The sequence below is a fragment of the Macaca mulatta genome, chromosome 4, assembly GCF_049350105.2.
Source record: "Macaca mulatta isolate MMU2019108-1 chromosome 4, T2T-MMU8v2.0, whole genome shotgun sequence".
Lineage (NCBI taxonomy): Eukaryota > Metazoa > Chordata > Mammalia > Primates > Cercopithecidae > Macaca > Macaca mulatta.
The window spans coordinates 97044196-97064621 of NC_133409.1; the positions used below are offsets into that span (position 1 = coordinate 97044196).

The 20426-nt window shown below is 38.0% G+C and overlaps 1 protein-coding gene across 3 annotated transcripts in view; it reads left to right on the top strand.

Moving 5' to 3' along the window:
• RNGTT (RNA guanylyltransferase and 5'-phosphatase) overlaps window positions 1–20426 on the top strand; it is a 334659-nt gene that overhangs the window by 30098 nt on the left and 284135 nt on the right. For all 3 annotated transcript variants that reach the window (XM_028847363.2, XM_028847364.2, XM_028847366.2), the window contains exons 3-4: window positions 577–680; window positions 771–859. In XM_028847363.2, the coding sequence (XP_028703196.1) occupies window positions 577–680; window positions 771–859 (193 nt within the window). The remainder of the gene's footprint in view (window positions 1–576; window positions 681–770; window positions 860–20426) is intronic.

The window sequence follows — 20426 nt, forward strand, 5'->3', positions numbered from 1 at the left end:
ATATAATGAGATAAGATATATATATACACACACACACACACACACACATCATATATATGATATAAATGGTTTGTCTCATCTTTTAAGCCTGGGATATAAAATGGTGTAGTCAGTAGATATTAACAGAGTTATTGGTAGTGGCTGCTTGGAAGGCTGGGGTGGGTGATGTGTGCCTGGAGCTTGAGTTGTGGTATATTTCAGATAGGTGCTATTCCTGCTCTGGCCTCTTGTCTAATAAGTCATAGGTGCAGAGGTATATGCAGCAAACACTAGAGAAAACTCTAGTGTTTTCTCTTTTGCATAAACTTTTGTGATGTTGGCAGTAGAATTTGTTTTGCTTATATTCCTGTTCCTTCCTTAGTTTGGGAGTTAATTTATTTTATCAAGTGCCTGCTTAGTTTTAGTGTCTTGAATAAGACTTAGATAAGTGGTACTTTTATTATCAATTGCTCAAGGGCAAAGTACATACAAAATCTCCCTCAATGCAGTTGGATGAACTGTAGAATTGCCATGTAGTCAACTTATTTGGGAACAAAGTAAGTTACTAGTAAATCTGCCCCCCCCTTTTTTTTTTAGGTTAAAATGGGCTTATTGGTGGACCTGACAAATACTTCAAGGTTCTATGACAGAAATGACATAGAAAAAGAAGGAATCAAATATATAAAACTTCAGTGTAAAGGGTAAGTTATATATTGAGATTCTTTAATATTGAAACCTTTCATCACAATTTGTAATCTCTTTTTTCAAAAAAACTTTTTCTATATTACTAGACATGGTGAGTGCCCTACCACTGAGAATACCGAGACCTTTATTCGTCTGTGTGAGCGCTTTAATGAAAGAAATCCACCTGAACTTATAGGTATGTTTGGCTTTACTTTGCCACTGTTGAATATTTTATTTTGCAGTTAGGTTTCTGTTTTCTTGTTTGCAAATAAGTTGATATGACAGTTTTTTTTTTCTGTTTTAAATAATGACCAAGTAGTATTTATTAAAATGAGAGATTGACTTTTGTGAATTATGTAATAAATGTATGTTCGTAATTTTTACATTTTTCAAGATAAAGCCCTAATTTCCCCTCTTCAGGTGTCCTGTTGGGAAAGTCTGTCCTAAACACTACATATTTATTTTTTATACTTCTACATTTTATAATTTTACATTTTATACTGTATGTATTATTCTGAAACTTCATTTTTTTCATTCAGTATTTCTGAGAGCGATGTATGATGATGTAATTGTAATTTTTGCTGCTATATAGTATTCCATTATACAAATACACTATAGTTTATTCTCTTGTTGATGCACAATTCCTTCATCAGATTTTTATTGATTGCTACTCTATCTATGCCAGGCATAGGCTCTTGGAACATATCAGTGAAGGAAACAGAAAAAAACATCCTGCTCTTCCAGAGTTCATATTCTAGTGTGGGCCGGAGGCTGAGGGAAGGAGGGCAGGCAATAATAAATATAATACGTAAATTTTCATAAAATGGCAGTTACTGAAAATGACATTTTGAGTTATGTTTAGGTTTTTTTTTTTTTTTTTTTTTTTTTTTTTTTTTTTTGCTTTTATAAACAATGCTGCTAGGAGTGGTCTTCTAGAATTTTTAAGGTTTGGTTTTAAATTTAATTTTTTTTAATGAAAGAAAAATTAGTTTTTGAGACAAAGTCTTGCTATATCGCCAGGCCAGAGTGCAGTGGTACGATCTTGGCTCACTGCAGCCTTGAACTCCTGGGCTCGAGTGGTCCTCTCTTCTCAGCTTCCTGAGTAGCTGGGACTACGGGCACATGCCACCGTCCCCCGCTATTTATTTTTATTTTTATTTTTATTTCTTGTAGAGACAGGGTCTCACTATGTTGCCCAGGCTTGGTTTGAACTCCTGGTGTCAAGTGATCCTCTTGCTATGGCCTCTCAAAGTGCTGAGATTACAGGCATGAGCCACTGTGCCTGGCCAACTTTGATTCTCTGTTATTTGTGTTGGTATATGGTTTAAATTGAGGATGCAATTTAAAGTTTCCTTTTTTTTTTTTTTTTTGAGATGGAGTCCCACTCTGTTGCCCAGGCTGGAGTGCAGTGGAGTGATCTTGGCTCATTGCAACCTCTGCCTCCCAGGTTCAAGCGATTCTCCCACCTCAGTCCCCTGAGTAGCTGGGATTACAGGCGTACACCACCACACCCCGCTAATTTTTGTATTTTTGTATTTTTTTTTTTTTTGAGATGGAGTTTCGCTCTTATTCCCCAGGCTGGAGTGCAATGGCATATTCTCACTTTACCGCAACCTCCGCCTCCCGGGTTCAAGTGATCCTCTTGCCTCAGCCTCCCAAGTAGCTGGGATTACAGGCATGTGCCACCATGTCCACCTAATTTTGTATTTTTAGTAGAGATGGGGTTTCTCCATGTTGGTCAGGATGGTCTTGAACTCCCGACCTCAGGTGATCTGCCCGCCTCAGCTTTCCGAAGTGCTGGGATTACAGGTGTGAGCCACCACACCCAGCTTAAGTTTTGTATTTTTGGTAGAGATGGGGTTTCACCATGTTGGCCAGGCTGGTCTTGGACTCCTGGCCTTGGGTGATCTGCTTACCTGCCTGGGCCTCCCAAAGTGCTGGGATTACAGATGTGAACCACCGTGCCTGGCCAATTAAATGTTTTCTACATAACCAGCCATTTGTTTCAGCATAGTTTATTGAGTAGTTCTTTCTCTTCTTAGGACTAGATGATGTAAATTAGCTTCATATATCTACTCTTTGAAAATATTTCCTATTCATCTCGTTTTAATTTTTTGGTAATATTTTAAAACTTTTTTTAATCAAAGTTTTTTATGTCTTGCTTGATTTTAAGTAGCTAATGTTTTTCCTTATTTAGATAATTGACAGAAAAACTGTTAGAAAGTTTGGGAATATATTGAGAACATAAGATAAAAAAGAAGACATCAGCAACTTTCCTGGAAACAAGCAATAATTAGTTAGAAAATATGATTAGAAAATAGTCCCATTAATCTTAATAATATTGGCTATCACATATTGAACATTTCCTTCCTGCAAGTCTTTGTGTAAACCCTATCACACACATTGTCTCATTTTCTTTTCATAGCAGTTATATTAGGTAGATAGTATTGTTATGTCCCTAAACTGAGACTTGGAAAAGTTAAGACTGCTGAAGGGTAACTCACACAGCTGGTAAGGGCTAGAGCCTGGATTACATCCTAAGCAATCTGAGTTGCAAGTTCATGCTTAAAACTACCTCTCTCTTCTATAACAGAAGTACAAAACACCAAGGAATTGTTATTAATAAATGTAGATGGTCTTAAGGAAGAAAATATATTTAAATATTAAAATAAACACGAAGAAATGGAGAGGCATTACTTGTTTCCACATTAATTTCAAAGTTTTAATGTTATTCCAACAAAAATCCCAATGAAAGGCAGAATTACTTTGAAATTAATTTGTAAAATCCCCCACCTCTGTTAAGTCACTGAATATCACCAGGCACAGAAAAAAATAGTTTGGCAAATTAGACACGCAAGATTATGAGCAAGAAAAATTTGAAAAACGAGTAATGAGGAGCTTTTTCTTTCCAGTCATTGAATCATATGGTAAAGCAATGGAACCAGCAGCAGTAGTTCCTGGTGGTAAAGGAGATGCTTTTAAATTAGAGAGGAAAGGTGTGATTTTTCACCAAATGGTGTTCCGTTAGCCAACCACATAATAAGTGAATTTTAGGTGTATTAAATATTTTTAAAAGGATCAATAAGAATATAGGAGAAAATAGTCAATATTTATTTAATTCTGGAGTAAAGAAAGAGGGATATTCCATGTATATCACCAAAGACAGAATCCATAAATGAGTATTTTTCTTTTAGGAGTGCTCCTAGACTGCCTGCGTCAGAACCACCTGCAGATACTTGTTAGAAATGTATGTTTTAGGGCCTATCCTGGACCTACATAATCAAAATATCTAGGGATGAATGTGAGGAATCCAGATTTTTTTTTTTTTTTTTTTTTTTTTAAAGAGACAGGGTCTTGCTATGGTGCCCGCTTGGAGTGCAGTGGCTATTATTAGGCATGATTCTAGCATACTACAGCCTTGAACTCCTGGCCTCAATTGATCCTCCTGCCTTGGCCTCCTGAGTTGCTAGGAGTACATGCACCACTGCACTTTTGCCAGGAATCTAGATTTTCAAAAGAAAAGTATTCGGTGTCTTTTATGCAGACTTAAATTTGAGAACTGCTGTTGGAATTTAAAGTGTGGTGCCTACTAATGATGATAGTAACAGCTAGTTTTTTGTTTTTTGTTTTTTGTTTTGTTTTTTGAGGTAGGGCCTTGCTGTATCGCCCAGGCTAGAGTGCAGTGGTGTGACTTTGGCTCACTGCAACCTCTGTCTCCAGGGCTTAAGTGATTCTGCCACCTCAGCCTCCCAAGTAGCTGGGACCACAGGCATGCACCATCACACCCTGCTAATTTTTGTATTTTTTGTAGAGACACAGTTTCACCATGTTGCCCAGGTTGGACTTGAACTCCTGGGTTCAAGTGATCTACCCACGTTGGCCTCCCAAAATGCTGGGATTACAGGCGTGAACCCTTGTTTATTAATAAGCTAGTATTAATAAATGCTTATTATTTGCTCAATGGACTTGGGAAACTACAGATAAGGAAACTGAGTCTCAGAGAAGTTAAGTACTTTGCCCATGGTCATGCATCTAATAAGTAGTTGAGCCAGGTTTTTTCTTTTTTTTTTCTTGTCACTGCTATACTAACATGGATAAGCCAGGTTTTTAATCCAGTTTCTGGCTTTAACATTGAAATCTGTAATTAGTTGCTATGCTGGTTTCTAGTTTCACATAAAAGTGAAACATTTTCGTGTTAAAAAAAAAAAAAAAACAAAAACAACAGGTGGGTGTAGTGGCTCACTCTTGTTATCTCAGCACTTTGGGAGATAAGTGCTGGGAGGTCAAGATGGGAGGATCACTGGAAGCCAGGGGTTTGAGACCATCCTGGATAACAAAGTGAGAACCTGTCTCTGTAAATAAAAACATTAGCTAAGTGCAGCAGTGTACTCCTGTAGTCCCTTAAGAGGCTGAGGTGGGAGGACTGCTTGAACCCAGGAGTTTGAGGCTGTAGTGAGGTATGATCACACCTGCACTCCAGCTTGGGCAATATAGTGAGACTCTGTCTCTTAAAAAAAAAATTGGAGAGGAAAATGTTTGAGGGCAAAGAAAAAAACAGAACATAAAACAACAACAAAAGACACAACAGAAGGAAGGCAAAAAGATGTTGGACAAATTGGGGTCTGGCTTGGTGGCACATACCTGTAATCCCAGCTACTTGAGAGGCTGAGGCAGGAGGATTGCTTGAGCCCAGGAGTTTGAGACTGGTCTGGGCAACATAGCAAAAATTCTGTCTTGAAAAAAGATTTTGACAAATTTGGAAAAATATCTGAAGCATATGTGACATAAAAAAGTAATAATCTTATTTATGAAGATATCTTATATACCAGTAGGTGAAAGAGGCATTCCTTAATAGAAAATTATGGAAAACAATGAAAGAGCAATTTACAGAATATGAAATACAAGAAACCAAGAAACATGAAAAAATTGTTCTCACTTGCTAATGAGATACAAATTAAAATACATGCTGTTAGCTGCACTCCACATCAAATTGGCAAAGATTAAAAAAATTATATTTCTGAGAGCTCCTGGGGGACTTTGCCCTGCACCAGCTGGGAGTGGTGTCAGTTCAGTTCCGGATTGAACAAGGCCCTTGCACATGGCATGTTGGGGGCCCAGCCTAAAGTTCTTGTCACTTCCTCATGCGAAGCCAACCAGCCATCACTATCCTGGGTGGAGCCCCACAGCATTCAGGTGGCCCTTGGCCACGCCTCCTCAGGGCCTCCCGGATAACTGAGTACCCCTCCCAGTGGCTTCCCCTTCCCCTCCCTGGGGCTGCCAGGGGCACGTCGCTCTGTGCCATGGACTGAGACCAGCTCCTGGTGACAGAATGACCTGTTTGTTGGAAATGCCTTGTTGCCAGAGAAAGGAATCTTGGAACAAAACTATTTAGTTTAATTGTGAACTGGCCACAGGGCAACTTTTTAAAAAAATCAACTTATTAAGTTGGAGCGCTATAATAGCTCCTGCTGATTTAGCAACGATGTGTTTGCTAAACACATAATGTTACGTTTTATGAGGAAAAGGGATCATAAGGAAGAGTGAGGACATTAGGTGGGAAAAGTAGCCTCGTGTTAGTGTCTGTTTCTACACAGACAAAACCTTTGGGTTTTGTTCTCTTTGTCAGGTAAATATTTGTTGCATACCCTGCTGCACAGAGAACCTCCCTGCATCTGTTTCTCTGTTCCTCTGTGGCTGACTCAATAAACTTTTCCTTCTTGGCAAAAAAAAATTATAATATCTGTTAGTGTCAAGGATTGGATAAAATGGGTGAATTCATACATTTTTAGAGTGTTAATTGATAGAGTCTCTGCAGAGGGCTCTGTGGAGAGAGAACATCATGGTATTTCTCAAGATCCTTAAAAGTGTTTCTCTTGACTCATCAAGACTATGAACTTATTTTACAGAAGTAGTCAGAGATGGACATAAAGAGTTATGTGAAAGAATTTCATCACAACTTCCTTGGTAGCAAAAAAACAACCTAGAAACAACAATCCTCAATAGTCAGTAAAATCATTAAGTAGAAGACAAAATGAGCAACCACCACTTGAACCCACTTACTCATCTTAGTACCACTAAAAGTGGGACAACCAAACATTATGTGCTGCTGGATGTGTTATGAAAGAAAATACACAGTACCGTCTGTAAAATATTCTTACCTAAAGTCTTAAAAGTGAATCTAATTATGTCTCTGGATTTCACTATCAATTTACAAGACATGCAGGAGATAAGAGAACAAGCTAATTGATACCATGAGGATGCAATCAGATAAATCCAGAATGTGGAACATTTCACAGAACAGCGGCTAGGTTTTTCCATCATATTGATGGCATTTAAAAAAAGAGGGAATCAGGGACACTTGAGAGACATAACAAAAAAATGCAATTTGTGGATATTGTTGGATCCTGGTTTGAAAAACTAACTTTATCCCAACACTTTGGGAGGCCAAGGAGGGTGGATCACGAGGTCAGGAGATTGAGACCATCCTGACTAACACGGTGAAACCCCATCTCTACTAAAAAAATACGAAAAATTAGCCAGGCGTGGTGGCGGGTGCCTGTAGTCCCAGATACTCAGAGGGCTGAGGCAGGAGAATAGCATGAACCCGGGAGGTGGAGCTTGCAGTGAGCCGAGATTGCGCCACTGCACTCCAGCCTGGGCGACAGAGTGAGACTCTGTCTCAAAAAAAGAAAAAAAAAAATTTTTTTTTAAAGGTACTCGAGGAAATCTGAAAAGAAACTAGGTTCTAGATGACATTAAGGAATTTGTAACTCTTCTTTTGGTGTAATTATTGCATGGTAATCATATGAAACCCTGAGTCCTTATTAGAGATGTATCCTAAAACATTTTTAGTGACATATCTGTGATTTGCTCTAAAATACAGTTAAAGGTCATGAAAATGCTAATTATCCTGATTTGATCATTATACATTGTAGACATGTATTGAAATATCACACTGTACCCCACAAATATGTACAGTTATTGTGTATCAGTTAAATAAGAGCTGGGCCCAGTGGCACATGCCTGTAGTCCCAGCTACTTGGGAGCTAAGGTGGAAAGATTGCTTGAGCCTAGGTGTTGAAGTCCAGCCTGGACAACATAGCGAGACCTTATCTCTAAAAAGCTTTTTAATATAATCATAATAAAGGCAAAAAAAAATTAATACAGTTGTTCCTCAGATTCCTCGGGGGGTTTGGTTCTAGGATCCCCCTCAGATACCAAAATCCTCTAATGCTCAGTGCTCAAGTGCCTTGTATAAAATGGCATAGTATTTGCATATGACCTATGAACATCCTGCCCTTTTCTTTAAATCACCTCTAGGTATTAACTTATAATACCTAATACAGTGTAAGTGCTATGTGAAGTTACCATGCTGTATTTTTAAATTTGTATTATTTTTTACTTTTTAATTTTTTTTTACTGAGCTTTTTCCCAAATATTTTTAATACAGATATAGGAAGGCCAATTGTAATCCAAAAATATTATTAAGGGTGGAGGATGAAAAAAAATCAGCAAAATGACAGTTACCAAAGCTGGATGATGGATACATAGGGTTTCATTTTTCTATTCTCACTACTTTGGCTATGTCTGCAAATTTCCATAATAAAAATAATTTGAGAGTACTGCCCCAGAAAAGCTAACAATATGGTAAAAATCGAAAACATCTGGTTCTAAGGGTTTCAGATAAGGGACTATGAAGCTGTTACTGCTAAGGATTAGAAAAGGTTTCAAGCTTCTGTGTGTTTCAAGAACTTTGTATTTCCACCAAGCCTACAGCATTAGCCCACAGCTTCACAAATTATCAACTGATAACTGAATCAATTGTCAACTGTAACTGATAAATTAACAATTATATTAGCTAATTTAAAAGTTACTTTTTTTTTAAAGACCAGGTGTCACTATGTCACCCAGGCTGGGATTTTTTTTAAAACCAAGACAGCTTTGAAAAGAAACCTGAGTCTAACTTTTACCACAACACAAATGTTTACTATTTGTGGTCACAAATATTGATCAGCAAGAGTTTGTGCAAGGTTGATAAAAATCCCTTCTCTGAAACTAAAAATAAATGAAAGTGCTATAAAAGCAGGACAATCTTTTCAGATCCTAAGACTATTTAAGCTTGATTCTTTAATGCTTTTTATTTAAAAAGGTGTTATCAGCAATCAGTTCTGAGACCAGTTCCTGTTATTGTCTCTACAGTAATATTATAAGAAATAACTGGCAATACATCCTGTGCTCCAAAATTTGGCAGGCCCAAAGCAAATGTTTCCACTTCAATCCACATGAACAGAATCACTGCTGGGAATATAAAACAAGCTACATATATATCACTAGGTTCTATAAATTTTATAACCTGTAAACACTCAAAACAATTAGATTTTTTTCTTATCAGTTCTTCTAAGAATACACCTGCACAATTTATAACAAGGATGAATTTGTTTTCCTAAACCTGGAGTATGAATCCTTCTAAAATCATGACCTCTAATGCCAGAGATTAAAATTGCTTGACTGCCCTCCTTTGAATTCATTAAGCATATTTAGCGTTTACCCCTATAATGGCTTCTCTCAAATGAGAAAACACTTTTGTGAGTTGTTTTTAATTATTCAGATAAAGGCCTCAGTATTACCTTAAGCTGTGTAGGTTCAAGTCATATACCTCAGTATATGAGTATATATGTGTGACTGTTACATATATTCATGTAAGTATGTGAATATATACACACACACCCTTAATATATTTCATGTATATCCCATAATATTGTTCTGTTAAATAATAGCTGCATACTGTACCATATAAATAACCTGCTTTTTTCAAAACAAAAAATATAATATACTAACTGTTCACATAGCGCTTACATTGTATTTGGTATCATAAGTAATACCTAGAGGTGATTTAAAGAAAATGGCAGGATGTTCATAGGTCATATACAAATACTATGCCGTTTTATACAAGGCACTTGAGCATTGAGCATCAGAGGATTTTGGTATCTCAGCGGGGGTTCTAGAACCAATCCTCTGAGGAGTCTGAGGAACAAATGTATTAAATTTTTTTGCCTTTATTATTATTATATTAAATAAGTTTTTAGAGACCAGGTCTTGCTGTGTTGTTCAGGCTGGACTTCAACTTCATCCCACAAATTGTGGCAATTAAAATTGTCTCTGGACATTGCAAAATGTCCCCTGGGGGGCAAAATCTTCCTCAGTTAAGAACTACTGAACCCTGGGTGCAGTGGCTCACGCCTGTAATCCCAGCACTTTGGGAAGCCGAGGTGGGTGGATCACCTGAGGTCAGAGTTCGAGACCAGCCTGACCAACGTGGTGAAATCCTGTCTCTACTAAAAATACAAAATTAAACGGGCGTGGTGGCGCATGCCTGTAATCCCAGCTACTCAGGAGGCTGAGGTAGAGGTTGTAGTGAGCCAAGATTGCTCCATTGCACTGGGCAACAAGAACAAAACTCCATCTCAAAAAAAAACAACAACAAAAAAACAAAATAAAATAACTACTGACCTAATTAGACTGATCAGATAATTAGGATTTTTAGCATTAAAAAATTTATCTAGCTAGTGAGATAGAAATAAAATTGTGGGCCAGGTGTGGTATCTCATGCCTGCAATCCTAGAAGACCAAGACCAAGGATCTCTTGAGCCCAGGAGTTCAAGACCAGCCTTGGCAACATAGAGAGACCCTGTCTGTCCCCCCCCCCCCAAAATAGTATATGTTGAGACCAGGCTTTATTTAAAAAGATACATTGTCACCAGCCCTTTATACACTGCCCCTAGCATGTATAGCTATAGCTGATCTCTCTGTCCATTTGTTGGGGAGTTTCTTTTCCTAGTTTGATTGTCAATGCCATATACATTTATTTCATTATATTAGCGTGCCTAGAAAAATTTGAATAGAAGTTGCCTTGAAATAGTTAATTGTGAGCTACTATTTAGTTAAAAACTGAGGCTTACTTACCACTAGATGGACCCGTTCTCATGATGAAGAAAACTGAAAATTGCTTTAAAAAAATACTGAAGACATATCTAAGCTTGTAGTATACCTAATTAATGGATTTTTTAATATCAAATATGTAATCTCCCACATTTTTCTATAGAGGTTTATTATGATGGTTTTGTAACTTTATAACCCTATCTGTAAATGTTTTAATGTATAACTGAACCGTTAGACTAAGACTGTGTATTTGCATATAAAGAATAGTAAAAGGAAAATGGTACTTTCCTAAATTACATGACTTCACATGGCATATTAGCTAATTGACAATTATTCTTACATTTCCCATTCATAAAAATATTTAATCTTGCAAGAGTAAAAATTGGATACAAAAACAGTAGCTTAGGTGAGAAACATCAAAAGTTGAAATATTTGTTGCTTGAATTGGTCTGAAATAGAAGATAGTAAGGAAATTTAAATGTTGGATTAACACACATGAATACAAAAATGCATTTGCAGCGCACATCTTTGTGTGGCTTTTTTTTTTTTTTTTTTTTGAGACGGAGTCTCGCTCTGTCGCCCAGGTTGGAGTGCAGTGGCCGGATCTCAGCTCACTGCAAGCTCCGCCTCCCAGGTTCACGCCATTCTCCTGCCTCAGCCTCCCGAGTAGCTGGGACTACAGGCGCCCGCCACCTCGCCCGGCTAGTTTTTTGTATTTTTTAGTAGAGACGGGGTTTCACGGTGTTAGCCAGGATGGTCTCGATCTCCTGACCTCGTGATCCGCCCGTCTCGGCCTCCCAAAGTGCTGGGATTACAGGCTTGAGCCACCGCGCCCGGCCTGTGTGGCTTTTTTGAAGCACTTTTTCTTACAAAGTAATGGAGATAATGGAATTTATAGATTTTCTTGGTCATAGCTATTTATTTCTAAGTGATATCTTTCAGTTCAAGACTGATCTCTTTATTTTTTATCTTCTTCCTTCAGAAACTTCATTTCACTTATATTGTTTCTATTATTGCCAAGCTTTGTGGTTTAACTAGGTTCTTGTCCTGAGCCTGTAAACATACCTAAACTTGTTAAATAATAGTAACTGTTCACATAGTGCTTACATTGTATTAGGTATTATAAGTAATACCTAGAGGTGATTTAAAGAAAAGGGCAGGATGTTCGTAGGTCATATACAAATACTATGCCGTTTTATACCCGCTAAAAAAAAAAACCCCATACACTTCTGTTTTGCATTCCCTCTTCCTTTCTCAGCCGACTTTTTAAAAGAATCTATACTTAAATCCATTTATTCCTATCGACTTTATTGCAGTCTGGAGTCCTCCCTCAGCACTGTTTTTTGTTTGTGTGCTTTTTAAGACTGTGTCTCACTCAGTCATCTGGGCTAGAGTGCAGTGGTGTAATCATAGCTCACTGTATCCTCAACTTCCTGGTCTCAAGGAATCCTCCCACCTCAACTTCCTGAGTAGCTGGGACTACAGGCACTTGCCACCATGCCTGGCTATTTTAAAAATTTTATTTTTTGTAGAGATAGGGTCATACTCTATTGTCCAGGCTGGTCTTGAACTCCTGACCTCAAGTGATATTCCCGCCTCCGCCTCCTAAAGTGGCAGGGATTACAGGCGTGAGCCACTGCACCTGGCTAGCACTCTTAATCAAATAGTGATTTTCCATTCTAATCATTATGTGACATTTAAACACTCATATCTTAGAAAAGTTCCCTTACTTGGCGTACATGACCCTGTGCTTTTGTTCTTTGAAGCCCATCATGGTTCATTCTCAGTCTTTTTTTGAGATGATGTCTCACTCTGTCGCCCAGGCTAGAGTGCAGTGGCATGATCTCAGCTCACTGCAGCCTCTGCCTCCTGGGCTCACGTGATTTTCCTGCCTCAGCCTCCTGAGTAGCTGGGATAACAGGCCACTGACACCAACTCCAGTTGATTTTTGTATTTTTAGTGGAGATGGGGTTTCTCCATGTTGGCCAGGCTGGTTTTGAACTCCTGGCCTCAAGTGATCCACCAGCCTCAGCCTCCCAAAGTGCTGGGATTACAGGCCAGAGCTGTAATACAGCTGTAATCAGCTGCAATCAGCAGTAGTTTTTCTAAACTCTGGTAATTTTATTGCCATGCTTAAAATTCTTCACTATATCTCCATTGCCTTTATACTCTTTAGTATGTTTCACAAGTTTTTTCAGGATTTTGACCCTTTCATTCTCTGCAACTGCATTTAGCATTTCTTACCACACCTCATATTCCAGCCATTCTAATTTATTTATAGTTTGCCATATGTGCTTTTTTGATGAATATATTTACATTTGCACAGATTGTTCCTACTGTCTGCAGTTCCATTGTATAAATATCCTTGTTTATTGAGGGTTGGTCAATGACTAAGGTTTTTATTCTAAATATTAATGGTCATTTTATTATACCAGGAATGTAGAAATTGGTGATTTGGCTCAATTGATAGTTTTCAAAAAATTTTTAAGAGTAACATGTTTTGTGGTGGGCAGGCCTATGCAAATCTATCCCCAAAGTCCAAGGAAGCAAAGAAACCAAAGAAAGAGGCTGACAAATCCGATTTCTTAGAAAGAGATATTTAATAGGGACTTAAGAAGAAACCAAGCCTGCATCTCAGGTGGCAGTGAGATAAGATGGTGGATCCCCAACATTACTCCCAAGAGCCAGGGCTTATATACCTTAGGAAACAGGTGATTGAGAAGGGATAAGTAGAACAAGTAAGTACAATCACATTAAGGTTGTTTTTACCCATGGGCAGGATTTATAGTTGGGACATGCTGTTACACAAAGAACAGAAGATAAACTAGAAGTCTTAGAGGCCTTCCCAGAACTGGGGTTAATCAGAAGTCAACATGGGCAGATTAGCATCCAAGATGGAGTTGCTTTGGCCTCCACATAGCAAAAGCTTTTTTTGGAAAGAACTCCTACCATAATAAACAAATGAGATTAAAGTGATTTTTTTGGCATATATTTTTAAATGTATCAAATGTATAACCTGGATTTTTGATAAAGTTCATTGCTGAGAACAAGGCCATGTTGATGAACACAAACATTTGGATAATGTTATTAATACAAACTGTAGACTTATACCAGCATCTCACTTTAACATCTAGCTAAAAAAATCAACATATTGAGGTATAATTTTATATAAAACAGGATTCATTTACATTGTACAATCTGATGATTTTTTTTTTATTTTTGAGACAGTGTCTCACTCTCACCCAGGCAGGATTGTAGTGATGCCATGGTGGCTCACTGCACCCTCCACCTCCTGGACTCAAGCCATCCTCCCCTCTCAGCCTCCTGAGTAGCTGGGACTACAGGCACACACCACCATGCATGGCAAATTTTTGTATTTTTTCTAGAGACAGGTTTCACCGTGTTGCCCAGGCTGGTCCTGAACTTCTGGGCTCAAGTTATTTACCCGGCTTGGCTTCCCGAAGTGCTGGTATCACAGGTGTGAGCCACCAGCCTGGAAGAGTCTGAGGTTTGATAGATGTAGATACTGGTAAAACCACAGTATGAGGGTTCCAGTTCCTCTGCATCCTCAGGAACACTTGATAGGGGGTCACTCTTTTCAATTTTAGCTATTTGAATGAATGTATACTAGGATCTCGTTGTAGTTTTAACTTGCATTTTCCTGACAATTGATGATGTTAAGCAACTTATGTGCTTTGTGGTCTTACATATTTTATAAAGTTCAGATCTTTTGCCCAGGTTTAAAAAAAATTGAGTTATCTTATTGAACTGTAACAGTTCTTTTTAAAAAAATTTTTTTTTTGTATCAGCAAATATTGCCTGACAAAATAGTTCTTTATATATTCCAGATGTAAGTCCTTTGCCAGATATATGTGTTGCAAATATTTTCTGTGGCTGGCCTTTTGGTTTCTTTATTTAAATTTAAATTTTAGATTCAGTGGGTAACATGAGCAGTTTAAGACCCGACCCATTGGATCATCTGGAACTTCCGTCCGGAGACGAGAGACAAGAGACGAGAGACTGACTGGAAATTCTCTCGGTCAAGGTCCAAACCTAAAAGACTCACTGGCACAGACATGTTATAAGGGTATATTGTGAGAGGCAGCAGTTTGGGCGTCTGTTGGTTTTATTACCCAGATAGTGAACATAGTACCCAATATGGAGTTTTTCAGCCCTTGCCGTTATTCCTGTCTTCCTCCTGTTGGAGTTCCCAGTGTCTGTTGTTCTGTCTTTATGTCTGTGTGTACCCAAAGTTTAGCTCCAGCTTATAAGTGAGAACATGTGATATGTGGTTTTCTGTTTCTGCATTAATTCACTTGGGATAATGGCCTCCAGCTGCATCCATGTTACTGTGAGGGATGTGATTTCATTCTTTTTTATGGCTGCATAGTATTCCATGGTATATGTGTACTACATTTTGTTTACCCAGTCCACCATTGATGGACACCTAGGTTAATTCCATGTCTTTGCTATTGTAGATAGTGCTGTGGTAAGCATAGAAGTGCGGGTATCTTTTTGGTAGAATTTTCCTTTGGGTATATTTCCAATAATGGGATTGTGGGTCAAATGGTAGTTCTGTTTTTAGTTCTTTGCAAAATCTCCCAATTACTTTCCACAGTGACTAAACTAACTTACATTCACCCCAACAGTGTATAAACATTCCCTTTTCTCTGCAGCCTCTCCAGCATCTGTTATTCTTTGACTTTTTAGTAATAATCATTCTGACTGGTGTGAGATGGTATCTCACTGTGGTTTTTATTTGCATGTCCATGGTAAGTGATGGTGAGCATTTTTTCATTTTTGTTGGCCACTTGTATGTCTTCTTTTGATAACTGTCTGTTTATGTCCTTTTCCCACTTTTTAATGGGGTTATTTGCTTTTTGCTTGTTGAATTATATAGATTCTGGATATTAGTCCTTTTTCAGATACACAGTCTGTGAATATTTTCTCCCATTCTTAGGTTGTCTGTTTACTCTGTTGATAGTTTATTTTGCTGTGCAGAAGCTCTTTAACTTATGTCCCACTTGTCAATTTTTGTTTTTGAGGACTTAGACATAAATTCTTTGCCTCGGCTGCTGTCCACGAGGATATTTCCTAGGTTTTCTTCCAGGGTTTTTGTGGTTTGCAGTCTTACATTTAAGTCTTTAACCCATCTTGAGCTTTTTTTTTTTTGTATGCGGTGATAAGTAGGGGTCCAGTTTAATTCTTCTGCATATGATTAGCCAGTTTTCCTAGCCCAGTTTATCGAATGGGGTGCCCTTTCCCCATTGCTTATTTTTGTTGACTTTGTTGAAGATTGGTTAGTTGTAGGTATGTGGCTTTATTTCTGGGTTCTCTATTCTACTCCATTTGTCTATGTGTCTGTTTTTGTAGGTGTATCATGCTCTTTTTGGTTACTGTAGCCTTATTAGTACAGTTTGCGATTGCTTGTAATGTGATGCCTTCATCTTTGTCCTTTTTGCTTAGGATTGCTGTGGCTATTTGGGTTCTTTTTTTGGTTCCATATTTTATAATAGTTTTTTTCTTCTGTGAAAGAAAAATGCTGTTGGTAATTTGACAGGAATGGGGTTGGATCTGTAGATTGCTTTGGACAATATGGACATTTTAACAATGATTTGGACATTTCATTTAACAATTGATTCTTTCAATCCATGAACATGGAATTTTTTTTATTTGTGTTGTCTGTGATTTCTTTCAGCAGTGTTTTGTAGTTCTCCTTATACAGATCTTTCACCTCCTTGGTTGGGTATATTCCTAGGTATTTTATTTTTTTGTGTGGCTATTGTAAATGGAATCGTGTTCTTCATTTGGCTCTCAACTTGAACATCATTGGTTTATAGAAATGCTATTGACTTTTGTATGTTGATTTTGTATTCTGAAAATTTACTGAAATAGAGAACATTTGATGTCCTCTCTTCCTATTTGGATGCCTTTTATTTCTTTCTTTTGCCTGATTGCTCTTGCTAGGACTTCTAGTACCATGCTGGATAGGAGTGGTGAGAGTGGGCATCCTTGTCAGGTTCGTTTTCTTAAGGGATTGGTTCCAGCTTTTGTCTGTTCAGTATTATGTTGGCTGTGGGTTTAGCATAGATGGCTCTTATTATTTTGAGGTATGTTCTTAAGTGTGTAGTTTGTTTAGGATTTTTATCATGCAGGAATGTTGGATTTTGTCAAATGCTTGTTTTGCATCTATTGAGATGATCATGTGGTTTTAGTTTTGAATTCTGTTTATGTGTTGAATCATACTTATTGATTTGCATATATTGAACCAACACTGCAACCCAGGAACAAAGTTTGCTTGAAGCAGTGAATTAACTTTTTGATGTGTTGCTGGATTTGGTTTGCTAGTATTTTTTTGAGGATTTTTGTGTCTGTTTATCCGGGATATTGACCTATAGCATTATTTTTTTGTTGTGTTTTTGCCAGATTTTGGCATCACAATATGCTGGTTTTGTAGAATGAATTAGGAAGGGGTCCCTTCTCTTCAATTTTTGGGGATCGTTTCAGCAGGATTGGTACCAGCTCTTTGTATGTCTGGTTGAATTGGGCTGGGAATCCATCTGGTCTAGGGCCTTTTTTTTTTTTTTTTTTTTTTTTAAACAGTTTCACTCTATTGGCCAGGCTGGAGTGCAGTGCTGCAATCTTAGCTCACTGCAACCTCTGTCTCCTGTGTTCCAGCAATTCTCATGCCTCAGCCTCCTGATTAGCTGGGATTACAGGTGTGTGCCACCATGCCTGGCTAATTTTTGTACTTTTAGTAGAGACGGGGTTTCGCCATGTTGGCCTGGCTGGTCTTGAATTCCTGGCCTCAGTGATCTGCCTGCCTCAGCCTCCCAAAGTGTTGGGATTATAGGTTTGAGCCACTGTGCCTGACCAGGGCTTTTTTGGGGTTGGTAGGTTTTTTATAACTGGCTCAATTTCAGAGTTCATTATTAGCTTGTTTTGGGTTTCAGTTTCTTCCTTCTTCAGTTGTGAAGTTGTGTGTTTCCAGGAATTTATTCATTTTCTCTAGATTTTCTAGTTTGTGTGCATAGAGGTATTCAGAATAGTCTCTGAGCATCTTTTGTATTTCTGTGGGGTTGGTTGTAATGTCACTGTTGTCATTTCAGATTCTGCTTATTTGGATCTTCTTTCTGTTTTTTTCTTTGTTAATCCAGCTAATGGCCTGTCGATCTTGTTTATCCTTTCCAAGAAACAACTTTTCATTTCACTATATAGTTTTCTTTGTATGGCTTTTTGGGTCTCAATTTCTTTTTGCTCTGCTCTGATTTTAGTTATTTCTTTTCTCCTGCTAATTTTGGGATTTGTTTGTTTTTGTTTTTCTAGTTCCTTTAGATGTGCTATTAGATAGTTTGAGATCGACTTTTCTTTTCTTTTTCTTTTTGGTGACAGGATCTCACCCTGTCAGCCAGGCTAGAGGTCAGTAGCATGATCATAGCTCACAGCAGCCTCAAGCTCCGGGGCTCAAACTGTCTTCCTGCCCTAGCCTGAGTAGCTAGGATTACAGGTACATGCCATCACGCCTGGCTGATTTTCAATTTTTTTTTTTTTTTGTAGAGCTGGGGTTTTGCTTTATTGCCCACGCTGGTCTTGAACTCCTGGGCTCAGGTGATCCTCCTGCCTTGGCCTCCCAAAATGCTGGGATTACAAGTATGAGCCCCCATGCCCAGGCATCTCTATCTTCTTCTTCTTTTTATTTTATTTTTTGAGATAGGGTCTTACTTTATCACCCAGGATGGAGTTCAGAGGCACAATCTCGGCTCACTGCAGCCTTGACCTCCCGGGTTCAAGCAATCCTCCCACCTCAGCACTCCCCCAGTAGCTGGGACTATAGGCACGTGCCACTATACGTGGCTTATTACTTACTTTCTTTCTTTTTTTTGCATTTTTTTTTTGTAGAGACGGGGGTCTTGCTATGTTGCCCAGGCTGGTTTCGAACTCCAGACCTCAAGCCATCTGCTTGGCCTCCCAGAGGGCAAGAATTACAGACATGAGCCACTGCCTCCAGCCATTTCTATCTTCTTGATATAGGCATTTAGTACTGTGAATTTTCCTCTTAACACTAATTTTGCTGCGTATCAGAGATTTTGGTATGTTTTACCTCTGCTTTCATTTGTTTTCAAATAATTTTTTGTTTTCTTCCTTAATTTCGTTGTTTGCCCAAAAGTCATTCAGGAGGAAGTTGTTTCATTTCCATGTAATTGTGTGGTTTTGAGAGTTTATCTTGGTATTGATTTCAATTTTTATTTCACTGTGGTTCAAGCACATACTTGGCATGATTTAGATTTTTTAAAAAAAATTTATTGAGACTTGCTTTATTACCCATCTGGAAGTTCTTGTTTTATGAATCTGCATGCTACAATATTGGGTGTATATACATTTAGGATAGTTAAGTCTTCTTGTTGAATTGAACTTTTTATTATTATATAATGATCTTTGTCCTTTTTTATTGCTGTTGGTTTAATGTTTATTTATCTGAAACAAGACTAGCAACCCCTGCTCTTTTTTGTTTTTCATTTGCATGATAGATCTTTCTCCATTCCTTTACTTTGAAGCTGGGCATATGAGTTGGTTTCTTGAAGATAGCAGAAAGTTGGTTCTTCTTCTTTTTTTTTTTTTAATTCAATTTGCCACCCTGTGTCTTTTAAGTGGAGTGTTTAGACTGCTTACATTCAAGGTTAATGATATGTGAGATTTTTTTCCAGTGGTGGTGCTGTTGGCTGGTTGCTTTGTAGCCTTGATTGTGTAATTGTTTTACAGGGTCTGTGGGCTGTGTACTTACATGTATTTTTGTGGTAGCAGATACTGTTTTTGTTTCCATGTTTACAACTCCCATAAGTATCTCTTGTAAGGCCAGTCTAGTGGTAACAAATTCCCTTAGCAATTGCTTGTCCCACAAAGATTTTATTTCTCCTTTGTTTATGAAGCTTAATTTGGTGGGATATGGAATTCTTGGCTTGAATTTCTCCTAGGATGCTAAATATAGGTCCCTAGTCTCTTTCTGGCTTGTAAGATTTCTACTGAGAAGTCTGCTATTAGCCTGATGAGGTTCCCTTTGTAGACTCTTTTTCTAGTTGCCTTTAAGATTTTTTCTTTTGCATTGACCTTGGAAAGTCTGATGACTCTGTGCCTTGATGATGGTAGTTTTGTATAGTACCTCACAGGGGTTTTCTGAATTTCTTATATTAGCATGTTGACCTGTCTAGCAACTTTGGAGACATTTTTGTGGATTATTTCCTCAAATATGTTTTTCATGGTGCTTATTCTCTCTTCTCAGGAATACCAGTGGGTTGTAGGTTTGGTCACTTTATATAATCCCATTATTTCTCAGAGGCTTTGTTCATTTGTTGAAGATCCTTTTTCTTTATTTTTGTCTGACTCAGTTGCTTCAAAGGATTGGTCTTCAAGCTCTGAGATTCTTTCCTCTGCTTGGTTTAGTCTGTTGTTAATCATCTCTTATAAGGCCAATTGTTAAGGTTTTTAATTGTATTTTGAAATTCCTGTGGTGAATTGAATTTCAGATTGGTTCTTCCTTAGTATACCTATGTTCTATTTCAAATCTTGGATTGTTTTTCTAGCTTCTTTGGATTGGGTTTCAACCTTCTCTTGGGTCTTGTTGAGCTTCCGTGCCATCCATATTCTGAATTCTGTGTCTGTAATTTCAGACATTTTCTTCTGGTTGGGATCCATTGCTAGGGAGTATATGCAATCCTTTGGAAATAACAAAACACTCTCACTTTTTGAATTGCCAGAGTTCTTGCAGTGATTTCTTCTCATCCGAGGGAACTGGTGCTTCTTTTTCTCTTTGTATTTGCTGTTGATTG